The sequence below is a fragment of the Amblyomma americanum genome, chromosome 8 (genome assembly GCF_052857255.1).
Source record: "Amblyomma americanum isolate KBUSLIRL-KWMA chromosome 8, ASM5285725v1, whole genome shotgun sequence".
Taxonomy (NCBI): domain Eukaryota; kingdom Metazoa; phylum Arthropoda; class Arachnida; order Ixodida; family Ixodidae; genus Amblyomma; species Amblyomma americanum.
In genome coordinates, this window is record NC_135504.1 from 55,714,313 (window position 1) to 55,727,400 (window position 13,088).

Consider the following 13,088-nt stretch of genomic DNA (forward strand, 5'->3'; position numbering starts at 1 on the left):
ATAATTAAAAAAATGTTTGAACCGTTTGAACAAGTTTCTCCCGAAATCGCTGATCGCTGATTATTTCTGCTTTTCGCATAAGCCTCCTTTTTCGCTGCCGGTTGTGCTGCTCTCTACGCCTTTGCAAATTATCCACTAGTAGATGTTTAGGATTATATGGCTGCTACAATTTGGTTTCTGTTTCTGTGGCTCCCGTATCAGACGGCAACAAAGATCGATAATTTTCTGGATTCGCCACTCCACCAAACACAGCAGACGTAGCTGAACACCGTTCGAAAAGCGTTTCTCTAGGTGTCGACATTTTTGGTTGTTTATTAATATGATTTGGATGGTTTTCCTATTCTTACTATTCATCCTAGTTCTATGGGCCTTTGAAAAAGATAGTTTTAATTGCACCGAATTTTTTTTGCCGTTCTTGCACCGTCTTTGTTGCTACGGCTTCTTGGCTGCAATAGACTCTATATCATTTTATGAAGCGAAATAGGAACTACTCATCTTTGCATTTAATAGGTTCGGTGGTGCTGTCTCCACAGGAGGCAAAAGTTGATTTAGAATGAACTACAGAAGGGCCTGCATTATGTTTTCAGTAACAGCGCAAAGTTATAGTTATCTGCCGCTATTCCTGCTGAGACTATTTTGAGGTTGAAAAGTCAGAGCTCCAGCTATACTTTCTTCAATGCAATCATAGAATTTGCCACAATAGTTCATTAAAGACCTCCTCGATCTGGTCAGCGAATCATAACAGCTACGTAGCTCTCACACGCCTGAAAGGCGACGAAAGTAATATTGCTCATGAAAACTTCAAGGTTTCCATATTGATAACATACAGCCGATAGCTTGAAACTCCAATGTTGAAAAACCTACTAGAAAGAATTGTGCGTAGCTGCCTATAAAAGTGTATTTCAGAGATCAGTGCTTTGATCTCTGCCCACTTTGGCTTTCACCCCAGATGATCAAAATTGTCTGCTCATATAAATTTATAAAAAATGATCCGCCTTCCTATTCGGATCCACGACCTGTCACAGTTAGTGAAGCTCGATATTGGAAAGGCTTACGAGTCCGTTCAACATTCGATTGTACTCAACAAATTCGCACTAATACGCCGACCGTTGTTCTACCACAAAAAAACACTGTACACAACCAGAGACAATGCAAAATCTGGACTGCCTAGATGTAGATGAGATATATTGTGCCTGAATGTTTTAACACTGCTGTCTACATGAACCTAAACAAAATATCTCTTTCTGCACTTCGGGAAATATTCCTTGATTACGTTGTACATGTGATTCAGTGGAAATGTACTTCAACATTTTCCATTCCTCGCTTGCCTTATTTCACAATGTATTATGTTCCTCGCTACAGTACTTAGTGTTCTCCTTTGTATAACGCATCAAGTTCAACTACTGACTGTTTAATTTTATGCGTGACGAAGCTCATGAAGCGGTCGTCATCAACAGCTTTTTTCGCAACAAAAGCTGAAATTAAAGCTCATTCATTCATTCATTCATTCATTCATTCATTCATTCATTCATTCATACATTCATTCATTAAAGCGGGAATTGATGAGTATTTAAAAGATCGGCAATCCTTTTGCACAGACGGCTCTTTTACCTCGGATATCTATGCTCAAACCAGTGGTGTGCCGCAGGGTTCTGTGCTATTGCCACTCCTTTTCAGTATATTGGTGAGTGATATTCCTGGTCAGCCTGATGTTGCTGCTTATGTATAAGCAAATCACGCAGCATTCTTCTCCTCGGCAAGAGATATTCATCCGTCTATCAATTACTCCAGGATCACCTCAATGCATTCCAGTTTTGGCTGCATAACATTACTTTGGTTTGAAATGTGCACAAGGAGTGCTCAAGTTTTTCAATCCAACGCGCCCTTACATTTGTCGTTACACTATCGCTTAGACAAAATGCCACAAGTGTAAACTCTGATGTATCTGGGCGTTACTTACAACGCTTGCATGGGTTGGCGGCCGGAAATCAAGACCAAAGTTTGGAAAGGTGAGCGCGCACTTGGTAGGCTACCAGAAATAAGGTATAGGAAATTTGGAAAGCGCCGAGTTACGTTTATACTTCTTTACAAGGTCTATATCTAACCAGGTCTAGACTTCGGCTGTATTCTCTTTTCTGGTTGCTCTAAATATAAGCTTCCTTCGTTGCTGCTATTCGAAACGCGCGCTCTGTGCTTCTACCTGTCTCCTTCAATAAGTTTCCACCACAGTTCTGTACCTGGTGGCTGTTATGCTCAGCTTAACTCCGGTTTTCGTCTTATAACTGTCAGAACTTTCATGCAGTCATTTCCGTGTGCTCCTGGTATGGCTACACCTATTTGTGTTTCCCACCCAGTTCTCTTTCCCACTCATCATTGGCCAAAATTCCTTATCCTTCAGGTTGTTTTTACACAAAACGTTTTTTAGAACATTGGTGTGGATCTCAGTTCTTTACATCGAATTGGTTACGCAGCGTTTATTATGGATCATAATTTTGGTTATATTTCCACCCAATGCTGAGCACCCAGCTGTCTTCCAGGCTACTAACGAGCCTCCTTTGTGATCACGCTGACAATTCGTTGCGCCACTCTGTGATCGCGGTTGATGCGTCTGGAACTGTCCAGAATGAAGCGGTTGAAGTTTATTCATAGGCTCCCTCTTGGAACTTTTCGTTTCGTGTCCTGGATTACACACCGGTATTTGCTTTATTGCTTTGGGGCTTGCTCTTTTCAAAAATTGCCTCCAAAGTCTTACACCTCCTCTTTCTCATACCGTCTCTCCGTTTCGATGGCTTTGGAGTCTGCACGGAATTCTGTTCTGATCCGGTCACTAAGTCATTGATTCCTCGATGGTTGGAAGAGGTGTGATTCATTTCGGTTCCCGGTCACTGCAACGTTCTTGCAAATTATGCAGCAGACTTCTTATCGAAATCAGCTTCCAGTGCACTTGACCCTTGTAGTATCCCTAATCTGATCCTTTTCGTGATGCGTTGCTTTCAGCGCTATCAATATATATCAGTCGCATGCTACAATCCCGTGCTTTTTACTGCTGCCTACCAACATCTCATGCACCCATAGAAGGTTCGTGCATGTAAATCACTGCAGCATGATTTAGCAATGACTCTTATGCCGTGCAGGATTCACCACCTGAATTTTTACTTATGTAGATGCAAGTTCAGTCGCACAAACCTTTGCGAGGCTTGTGGAGAGGTAGACACAATGGAGCATTTCTTACTATCCTGTCGGAGGTAGGCGCTTCGGAAAAAAACGCATCTAGGAGTTCTAATTGCAAAGTTGGGACTTATTTTATCAGTCCCGCTTCTCTCCTTCGGTGCCAGTGCCAGAAGTTTTATGTTGCATAATATTTGCGATTACCTCCATGGTTACATGTATAGGAGCTACCGGCAGATTTCATGGCTAATTGCCTTCAAAATTTGCAAAACTGCAATAGATTACACTTTTCTCTCTCTTGAATCAATATTTGATTTATTATAGTAAGCACATTCATTAGCTTGCCACAAGTTTATCCTCTTTTCATGGTCCTCCTCACAGAACACTCACCAATCCTCTTTCGTGGTACGAGCCATGTCTCTTAAGAAGCAACGACGACAACGTCCATGGCTGCCTCGCAGAGCTGACGCGTCCGTCAGCTGGCTGCCGATTTCTTCAGCAGGCATAGTGGGGCTCTTTAAAAAAAATGTGGACAGCTCTCCGCAACTGGTGGCCGCCGAATTCCTGGACATTCGGTGTAAGAAACCATGGCGACTTCACCTCCGCAGCCATTTAATTGCTACCTCGGCCGCGGCCTTGTTACACCGGGGCCCCATCCAGCCACGAGAAGCCTCTTCTAATGCCGTTCAGTAAGACTGGTTTCTCTGAGCTGCACCGAAAAGTGCGCTTTAACAATTTTTACATCAACAGCATCACCCGCGAAGCCATCCGGTTGTACCCTCGCCAGGAACCATCTTCCGTTGATATTTTTCAGCGTTTCACCTTGCCACCTCTTGGGTCACCCTATATGGCGACCTCAAGGCGGCGGTAATCGGACATTATCTTGTCCCGTTCGCACGGTAGCTTCATTTTGAGCATTCCAAGAAGGATCAAGCGAAGCCACTGCTGTCGCGTGAGCATTCCTACGCCAGGATGCTTTCCATTCGTACTACCGTCGCGGACTCGTTGCCATGCGCCTCTTTACTTGGCGTTGCTGGATTCAGATCAGTCTCCCAACCTCGCGCCACTGCTATGTGATTATCTGCTGAGGCTCTCCTGCACGACGGTGAGGCGTCTACGGATTCTGGTTTCCCAGCGCCTGCTTCCTTTAACAAAGCTGCGCTGCCGAATCCTTACGACAAGGAAGGGACCTCACTGCGCCTGCCCGGGCCATTACAACGCTGAACTGCCAAATGCGGAAAGAAACGCCAAATGTCCGACTAAGGCGTTCCATCAGTGCATCCCGCAGCAAGCGACGCCGAAGCCTACGTCCACCGACTGTTTCGCCACGGCTTTTGGTACGGTGCCCGACAGCAGCCTTCGCCATTCCCGACCACAACGCACAAAGGGCACTATCACTCGGGGCCACGCGCATCTAGTGCACGTTTCTCTTTCTGAAGGGCCCATTCTGCTCTGAAGCTCCCAGTCTTTCAGCCACAGCGGCGTCGCTATCACCGACGCAGAGTGCATGCGGCCGGAAAGCCCGATCTGCGGTGGTATTACCGGCCTTTGTCCGACAAACTGTCAAAGCTGTAAGGGTCTGTGCATGCCGAGTTTGCTGACCTAAAAGAATTGAGCCAACAGACGCTACTGCAAGCTCCGCTGTGCCTTTCATTTTCCCTAAATATGCGTTGCCGACTGTGCTCCCGCCTTCACAACTTCAGCCTTACCGCTTTCCTGCACAGCGGTACTCACTGGCCGACCTCTACGTTTCACTCAAACGCGATCTCCTGAACTGCATTTTTGATTGCCTGTGAGAAAGTAATCTAATCGAAATAAAGGTGGAGAGGCCGTCGATTTCCCGTGATATGATATCGGATTACGGCCTCGACTCTTACTGTATATATGTGTCAATACTTAGTACATAGTGCCCTCACCCCTCCCATTTGCCCCCGATTTGTTTAATCTTTTTAGTTGTATTTTTATCGACGAATGAGCTCAAGGAGGGCACTGTCGCGCTACACGTGCCACGTGTTTGAAGAATTGGCGAGTGCTGCCATGCAGAACGGCCATAGCTGCCTCGCAGAGCTGACGCGTCCGTCAGATGGCCGCCGTTTTCTTCATCAGGCATCGTTAGGTTGTTTCAGAAAATACGTCCAGCTATAATTAAAATCTGTAAATGTTACATATTGAGAGCACAGGCCTTATAAGCAGGTAATTAGGGGAGGCCTTTATCTGGAAGTACACGCCACTTAGCTGATAATGATGAATACCTTTTACATATTGCATTTTCGGAGGCATATTTGTTGCTGGTGCTCAGAAAGAAGTCTTCTTACTTTTATGCAACGGGATCAGTGAGGGTAGAGTTTTTCAAGAGGTGCTGTCGACTGAAAACCGCAACTTTGGTACAGTACACATATAGAGGAAGTGGTGCTACCCTTCTACCCATTTTGTTCGTGAGCGAGTACGCAGACTGTTCTACTGTTCCTCAGAGCAGGAGTGAAATGGACAATTTACAGCTCAGTATATTCCGACACAGTGCACAGGTGTAAGGAGGGAGTGAAAAAGTGAACGATGCATGCCTTTCGTGAAACGTCAAATTTTTCTGATTGCACCGGACCACATGCTCATAAACTATAAGCATGACCAAGCGCAACCAGATTGCGTTACCAAGGTTGAGAGGTTGAGATTTTTGTTAGCGTCTGGATGCTCATTAAGTATACGCACAGCCAAGCGCAACCAGATTGCCTGACCAAGGTTCAGAGGTTGAAGTTGTTGTTGGCCTCTGGTGCACTTATTGTCCCGACAAATACTGCATCTTAGCGACGCATAGATAGATATTGTAATCGCCCATTCTAGGCACAGATTGGTGAACTCGAAGACCGCAAACATCGCCTTCTCAAGAGCGCCCACTCGCCAGTCCACATGCACAATACGGCTCATGACTTATTTGTCATATATTTGTTTTGTTCTTAGTCAAACGGTATCTCTTTGCCTCTCCGTCCAGTGTGGACCTCTGCAGTATGTGGGATTGTCAAAGAACCTTGCCCCGGAGAACAGCCTTCACAGAGCTGGAGCTGTTAAGATTCCAGTAGATGGTTCGGAGCATTGCTTTGAATCCACAAAGCAGTTCATAATCCGTCACAGTGTGAAGCAGTGCGAGTCGACGATTTTAACAAGAGTCGAGTGTGTGGATTCGTGGTTCAAGGTTGGGAAATCCGCCAAGAAGTGACCTGCTCCCCACTCCACGAAAGCAACCATAGATCCTATATGTAGACTTCCAAAGAAACACGAGTTCCGGCTAGTAGAGCATGGAAACTTTCTCCGGATCGCCGATTATAATACTCCAATAGAGTACCGTCTTTGTGTCTATCGAAAGAAACCACGCCGTGCATTGAGTTTAGGTTAAAGCTACATTAAACAGTGAGACAGAACGCAGCAAAGAACGCCAGCGGAAACAGGACGCGGTCTTTTCAGTATTGATAGACTTTTATCGGCGGAGACCGGTGCGACTGCAAACGTTTGCAGACTGTGCTTACAGCGACAGCTGTCAAGCGCCCGTTGGTGTGTTTTGTGTCGCAGTAGTTGTAACTTTATGTCGTAGCTGTCGGCGTAACCTGCCTGTGTGGTACCATGGGAGCCGCACGAAGGGCAATTACCGTGAACGGAGGCCGGTATGGCAAGAGCGGAGAAGTTCGTAACCGGAGAATTGCTACCCTAGAAAGAACAAGGTATGGCGAAGGCATAAGGATCACCCGGTGGTTGGTTGCCCCAGGAATCGCCTGAAGGCTGGAGAAGGAAGGATAAGGTTTAATGTGGATGGAAGAGGGTATGGCGAGAGCATAGGAAGCGGTATAAGAATAGCGGTTGCCATGAGAACTGTTCGGAGGGTTGTTACTATGGAAGGAGAGGGTGTGGCGAGAACGTAGAAAAAACTTGATCGAAGGGTGGTTACCGTTAAATTTGGAAGATGTGGAGAGAGAGTGTGGCGCGAACTGAGGGTGTTTGCAAAGGGAACAAGCCAAGCAGGAGAGTAGCCCTGGAACGATGAGGAGGACTGTAGTGGAATGAGGAGGACATGATGAGTGTAGGGATCTGTAACCGGAGGGTGGTTACCAGGCGAGCCATACGGAACGTTTTTTCTTATGCGTAACCGGAGGGTGGTTACCAGGCGAGACATACGGAACGTTTTTACCCGCCTAAGAGGAGAGAGAATACGGCGGAAGCGGAAGAATCTAGCATGATTCGTCTGCTGCACCTGATGCAAAACGAGCCGTTGGAGAAGGGGGTCATCTCGGCGGCGCCCTCCTATAGCGGCGGACTGTAGATCAGGGCTAGTCGAAAAACGAATATATGTGGTAACCCTAAAATGCCGCCCTAAAATTATACAGATATGAAGCCGCTCTCATATTCACTACCTCAACATACCTTAAAATATAAAAAGCTAGAAAGCTGTCGCTGTATCTCTCGTTAAACTATGTAACCGTGCTGTGAATTTTCTTGTCGGTCCAACGCAGCTGAGCCTGAGCGAGATTTTTGACCCTGCCATCCACTGCGCCGAGCACGGCTTCCCCATGGATCATTCCAAGCAAGCAGTTTGGACCTTCCAGCATAAATACCTCCAGAAGAATCCTGGTGGCCTAAGCCTCCTGGACAAGGGCGGCCAGATCCCAAGCCTCGGACAGATCATCACAAACCGACCTCTGGCTGATCTTCTCAGGGTGAGTGATGTTGGCACCGATGCGTAACTTAGTAGTCTCGAACCCATGCCTAACCAAACAAAAAATAAAAATATGACAAGAGGTCAATCGCTAATACTAAACAATATGTGGAAGTAAATTTTTTGCCGCGCAAAATAGGAGCGCAGCACGAACACGTAAGCATGAAAAATTACACCAATAGTACTGTAAATTTTGTTATATATTATTGAAACCGCAAATTAATTCTTGAAATTTAGTGACCTCATATATGCACCGTTCAGTTGTTGAGGACGAAACCGAAGCAACATGACAGAATTCGACTGAATTCAAAATTATTCACGAGAATAAAGTGATTTCTACGAGGCGACCAATGCTTACTGATCTGTTGTGTATTATATGGATGAAAAAAAACAGAACCAAAATGTGGTATTCCCAGTATCTTTAATTATATAGGCAGTAGCAGTGCTTACGTTACATTAGGGTAATTTGAATGCCAGTAATCCTGGTATTACCAGTACAGAAGGAAGGGGGGGACTTTCTTGAGAGCTTTGCCTTTCATGCATACATGGCCTTGATTCGCAGGCTCTAGCCCAGGAGGGACCTCGGGTTATGTACGAAGGTCCTGTAGCGCAGAGCATAGTGGACGCCGTGCGTCAGGCTGGCGGTGTTCTTTCCACCAAAGACCTGGCCGCACACCTTGCTTCGACAGAGCCCCTCGAAGTCGAGACCGTGTCCAGCACGTACCGTGGCGATGTCAGAGTTCACACCACCCCACTGCCCACCCAGGGAGCCGTGCTGCTCGAGGCACTCAACATACTCGAGGGATTTGACCTCCAAGGTGCGTCAGTGACAGTGATCCTGTAAGAAGGTGTCGGTGAGCGGTCCTGTCTTCTACATACATCACATAGTTTTTGTCGGGCAGCTGAACTCGCGACTGGAGAGGGCGTTCGCGCTGCTTGCGACGATCAGAGTATGTGTGCAGGAGGGGACGCTGGAACTCGCGCAATCAGATGCTTGCGCTGTTCTCCAGACTGAAGTTGAAATCACGCAGTTTGGCAGCGTCGGCCCCGAGGTTTTAAGCTAGAAATCGTTTATAATGTTCCAACCAGTCCTCTACGCACCTTCAAAAATGTTTCCATGGAATTACTTCGGGACCCACCGATTCTGCAAAATGGCATATGTTGGTGAACTTACGCGTTCTTTGGTGCTGGTATTGGTCTTCGCCGCGGATGCTGCTGATGGGTGAAGGTGGGGTGGTAGGTGACATAGGCGGTAGCTCGAACGATGGATTGGCATATCGGAGACCACAGGATGCGAGTCACGGCTGACAGTAGCAGTTAAGTGCGTTCAAGGCATATTCAAGAGATGTACCCAGACACTTCCCCCTCCCCCCCACACACGCGAGATTTGTCTCAGCACTAGACACAGTAGGAAGACGAATTTATCAAGAACACTGGGGCAGTTGCAGAGCGCCTTCACAAAAGGCGCAGAAGCCTAACCTTAACGTATCTTTTCAAGTGCCATTTGGATAAATATTTGTATATAAATATAATAGTATATAAATGTTCTGCTGTCCATATGTATATCTTTCTTTTTGTCGCAATCTTCCCAGTGAGTGTTTTCTACCGATTACGTTTCTCTGCAGAGCATGTTGAAATTATTAGTATTCTCTTGTTACTCTTGATGATGCCCTCAGCGTTATGTTATTTCATTTCCTGAGCCCTTTTCTGCTCAGGTAACTATTTTGGTGGTGAAGCTTACTGCTCGCATGGGCAAAAGAATATGTCCAGATAATAAAAATTTCTGCGCCCACTGTGACCTGCGCCTTTAAAAATGGCATAGTTTGTTAGCTCCAATAACACTTCTGTTGGGCCTAGTGGGTGTATGATAATACTACAGATGATCGATGTGGGCAAAAAATTAGACAATCCACGTATACGAGAGAAACCCAAGGTGGGGTGCAAGACCACTTGCCGCAGCTGAGGCTAATGAGGCATCTCTTAGTTACCCGTGCCTTCTCGCAGGCCTATTATCACTTTTTGGTTTGCTATTGCAACTTTTGCTGAGACAACGTACGTTTCGGATTTTTGAAACTCCCACTTCGCTTTCTGCAGTCGCAGTGGTTAATGCGAATAATTATTGAGCGCGTGGTTGCTACTTGCATTGAAACAATTTTCTGGCTCTAATGACGCCCAAACAGTGTTCTAGATAAAGGGGAAATGCTTCCTTGCGAAAACTTACAATGCGAAAGAATACAGGCGCACGCTGTATACGGTTATGAAACTATCACTTCAACAAAAGCATTACAGATGCTTGTGGGAGGGTACTTTTTTTTTGGAACCTCTGTCCAGTTTTGCCACCAAGTTCGTTATTGATATCCAAATACAATTTCTTGCTCCGTAATAAATAATAAACGCTTTCATGTGCAGCGAAAGCTACCGGCACATTCTTCACGTTATCGATAGCGTCTACTTGTGAAAGTGTTGCTCCTAGTCGCCAAAGCCCGTGCATCAACTACATACATCTGTAAAAGGCGCACAGCAGCGGCGACCCAGATGGTAGGCATTGCTGACCCAAGGCAGTTAAAATTTTTCACACGCCGGCCGACCAAAAGTCTTGCGCCTATATAACAGGTGCGGAAATGAACCTGCAAAACCACGTTTACATATACTTTCACGCAGCCAAAACTTGAAAGTCGTAATTTTGCTGCATTGCGTGCGTGTTTGAACACACAGCTTGCATTCGTCGTGCTTCAGCAACACGAACTCTCAGTTCGGAGGCTTTAGCCAGTAAGAATGGTCCTTTTCTCGAATATTTTTCCACTATTCTTGCACGACATTGTTCACAAGAACAATCGACGCTCATTGTAGACACCATATAAGACAACCTAAATGATATGGAATTTTCTTATTTAAGAATCCGGGTAAAAAAGACTCCTAAGTTTTTCCTTCTTAATTCACTGTCCTCTTTTTCTCCCTTGCACTCTTCCCTGACAGAATGGGGACGCTGAACACATATCGAAGTGGGGGTATCTCAATTGACTGTCTCATTATATTAAAAAAATAGGAGTACCACACTTAAAACAGAGCTTTTATGCAGCTATAAAACCTCTGAAGGCGACCTATACAGGCATCGCAGCCACTACCAGTTTTCAGAAAATCCGGTTATGCTAACGCATTTTTTGTTGTGAGAATATTTTAGTGTCCGCATCACTGCTATTCACTTCTCATCCGCTAACCGCGGAGTCTTTTTCGTCACTGACGTCAGAAGTCTGAAACTAGTGGAGGGGGAAACATCCTTCATTTTCGACTGCAAGTTCTACAATAAATGCCTCTCAAACCCAGGGGGCAGGTGGCGACAATTACAGGTAGCAGCTGGCTCTTCTGTGAACCAACCTTGACATTTGGCGTGTGACGCCACCGACTTGGGGTACCAGTGGAGCTCTAACGCTCACGCATGCAGCAGGGTTTAGAACCAAATTAACAATAGTATACTGAGGAACCAGTTGCTAAAATATAATGTTGAACAAAGAACATAGTGCTGATTAGCGTTCGGTGTCTCTTTCACTCAAACGATGCGTTTTTTGTTCAAACATTGTTAGAACCGATCACTAGGCTTGAAGCCTTTAACAACGAGTGTACGGGTTACCGCGCATTTATTCGTGCCCTTTTCTTCCTCTTAAGCGCAGTTTCCTCACGGGTCCTAAGCTTTGACGCATACAATTGGTACGCGTAAACAATGCCATGTACCAGGTGCATAAGTTTTTCATACGCTTACAAGGAGAGAAAACTGGTGGCGCACCACTTCAATCGCTCAGGGAACGCCGGGGAAGTGGGCACATTGTATTTGGCTTTGACAGTGCTTCGCAAAAAACGTGGCTCCAGTCGTAGTACTAGGATTTTTCGATGAGGAAGACCTAAAAAATGCTTTGCTAATTCTCATACGTACCTAATACCAAACAATCACTTCCGTTAAACGAATTAAAGGACTGAAGAACGCTCTATTCAACAAGTGAACAGAGCGGGCAACAGCTTGGCGCATGCAATGACTGTGCTAAGGAATCCATGTTTTCAGCCCACTACTAGCCATGTGAAGCATGAAGTGTTCACTTCCCGGCGTCCCAGGAAGGGACGAAGCGCTCTTCATGAAACTCGCATGGGCGGTGGTGCCTCTTTATCCTAGGTAATTTTCAGAAAGTCTATGACCATACGAATTTGCATTAACTACTGGCCACTGACGTTGAAGCGGCTGAGCAATCAGTCCGAGTACTTCTCAGGCCTTCGGCAGGTTCCCGGTGACTTCGAGCACGTGTTGATCGAGGCACTCCGCCATGCCGTCGCCGACGGACTACGGCACGTGGCTGACACCGCCTGTGGAGGCTCGGTAGAAGAACTCCTTTCGAAGGAGCGCGCTGGCAAGCTGAGGGAGCTGGTGAAACTGGACAGGTAGGCCTGGATGAAGACGCCGCTGGCCCAATCCAAAATTCCACACAATGACTACACCCTGCTATAGGTACTGAAATCAGAGTCTCCCTTTAGCCTATATTTCTCCTGAAATTGTGCCTATAAAGTGGACAATAGCCTGACCGCGGCGGCCGCGTTTCGATGGAGGCGAAACCTAAAAGGCGCCCGTGCGCTCTGCGATGTCAGTGCAAGTTAAACATCCCTAGGTAGTCGAAAATATTCCCGAGACCTCCACTACGGCTCTTCTTTTTTCCTTTCTTCTGTCACATCCACCCTTCTTTCATCCGTCACGACGCATTTGAGGCGTTGATACGCTTTTATATCCTACGGACCGAAACGAAGGTTCACTTGGGAGTATCAGTGCAGTTTTGGGCAAGTCCGGATTCACCTCTGGTTCGCTGTCTTGGCGAGAAAAAAGTAGAGAAAATGCGTGTGAAAAATTGTTTGCTGTCATACCATAGCTAACGCTCGAACAATCGCGTTATACATCATCATCAGCCTAACTACACCCACTGCAATGCAAAGGCCTCTCCCATCACTACCCAATTAACACTGTTCCTCGCCAGCTGCACCCGCCCTATGCCTGCCCGCTTTTTAATCTCATACGCCCACCAAACCTTCCGCCGCCCCCCCGTTATGCTTGATTCTCTTGGAATTCACTCCGTTACTATTAAGAAGCAGAGGTTATCTTGCCTTCGCAGTTCATGCCCTGTCCAAGCCCATTTCTTCCTCTTGATTTCGACTAGGATTTCATTAACCCGCATTTGTTGCCTCACCC

At 46.3% G+C, this 13,088-nt stretch overlaps 1 protein-coding gene across 1 annotated transcript in view; it reads left to right on the plus strand.

Moving 5' to 3' along the window:
* LOC144102398 (glutathione hydrolase-like YwrD proenzyme) overlaps positions 1 to 13,088 on the plus strand; it is a 39,650-nt gene that overhangs the window by 19,358 nt on the left and 7,204 nt on the right. Inside the window, exon 4 of the mRNA XM_077635679.1 lies at positions 7,665 to 7,868. Within this exon, the coding sequence (XP_077491805.1) occupies positions 7,665 to 7,868 (204 nt within the window). The remainder of the gene's footprint in view (positions 1 to 7,664; positions 7,869 to 13,088) is intronic.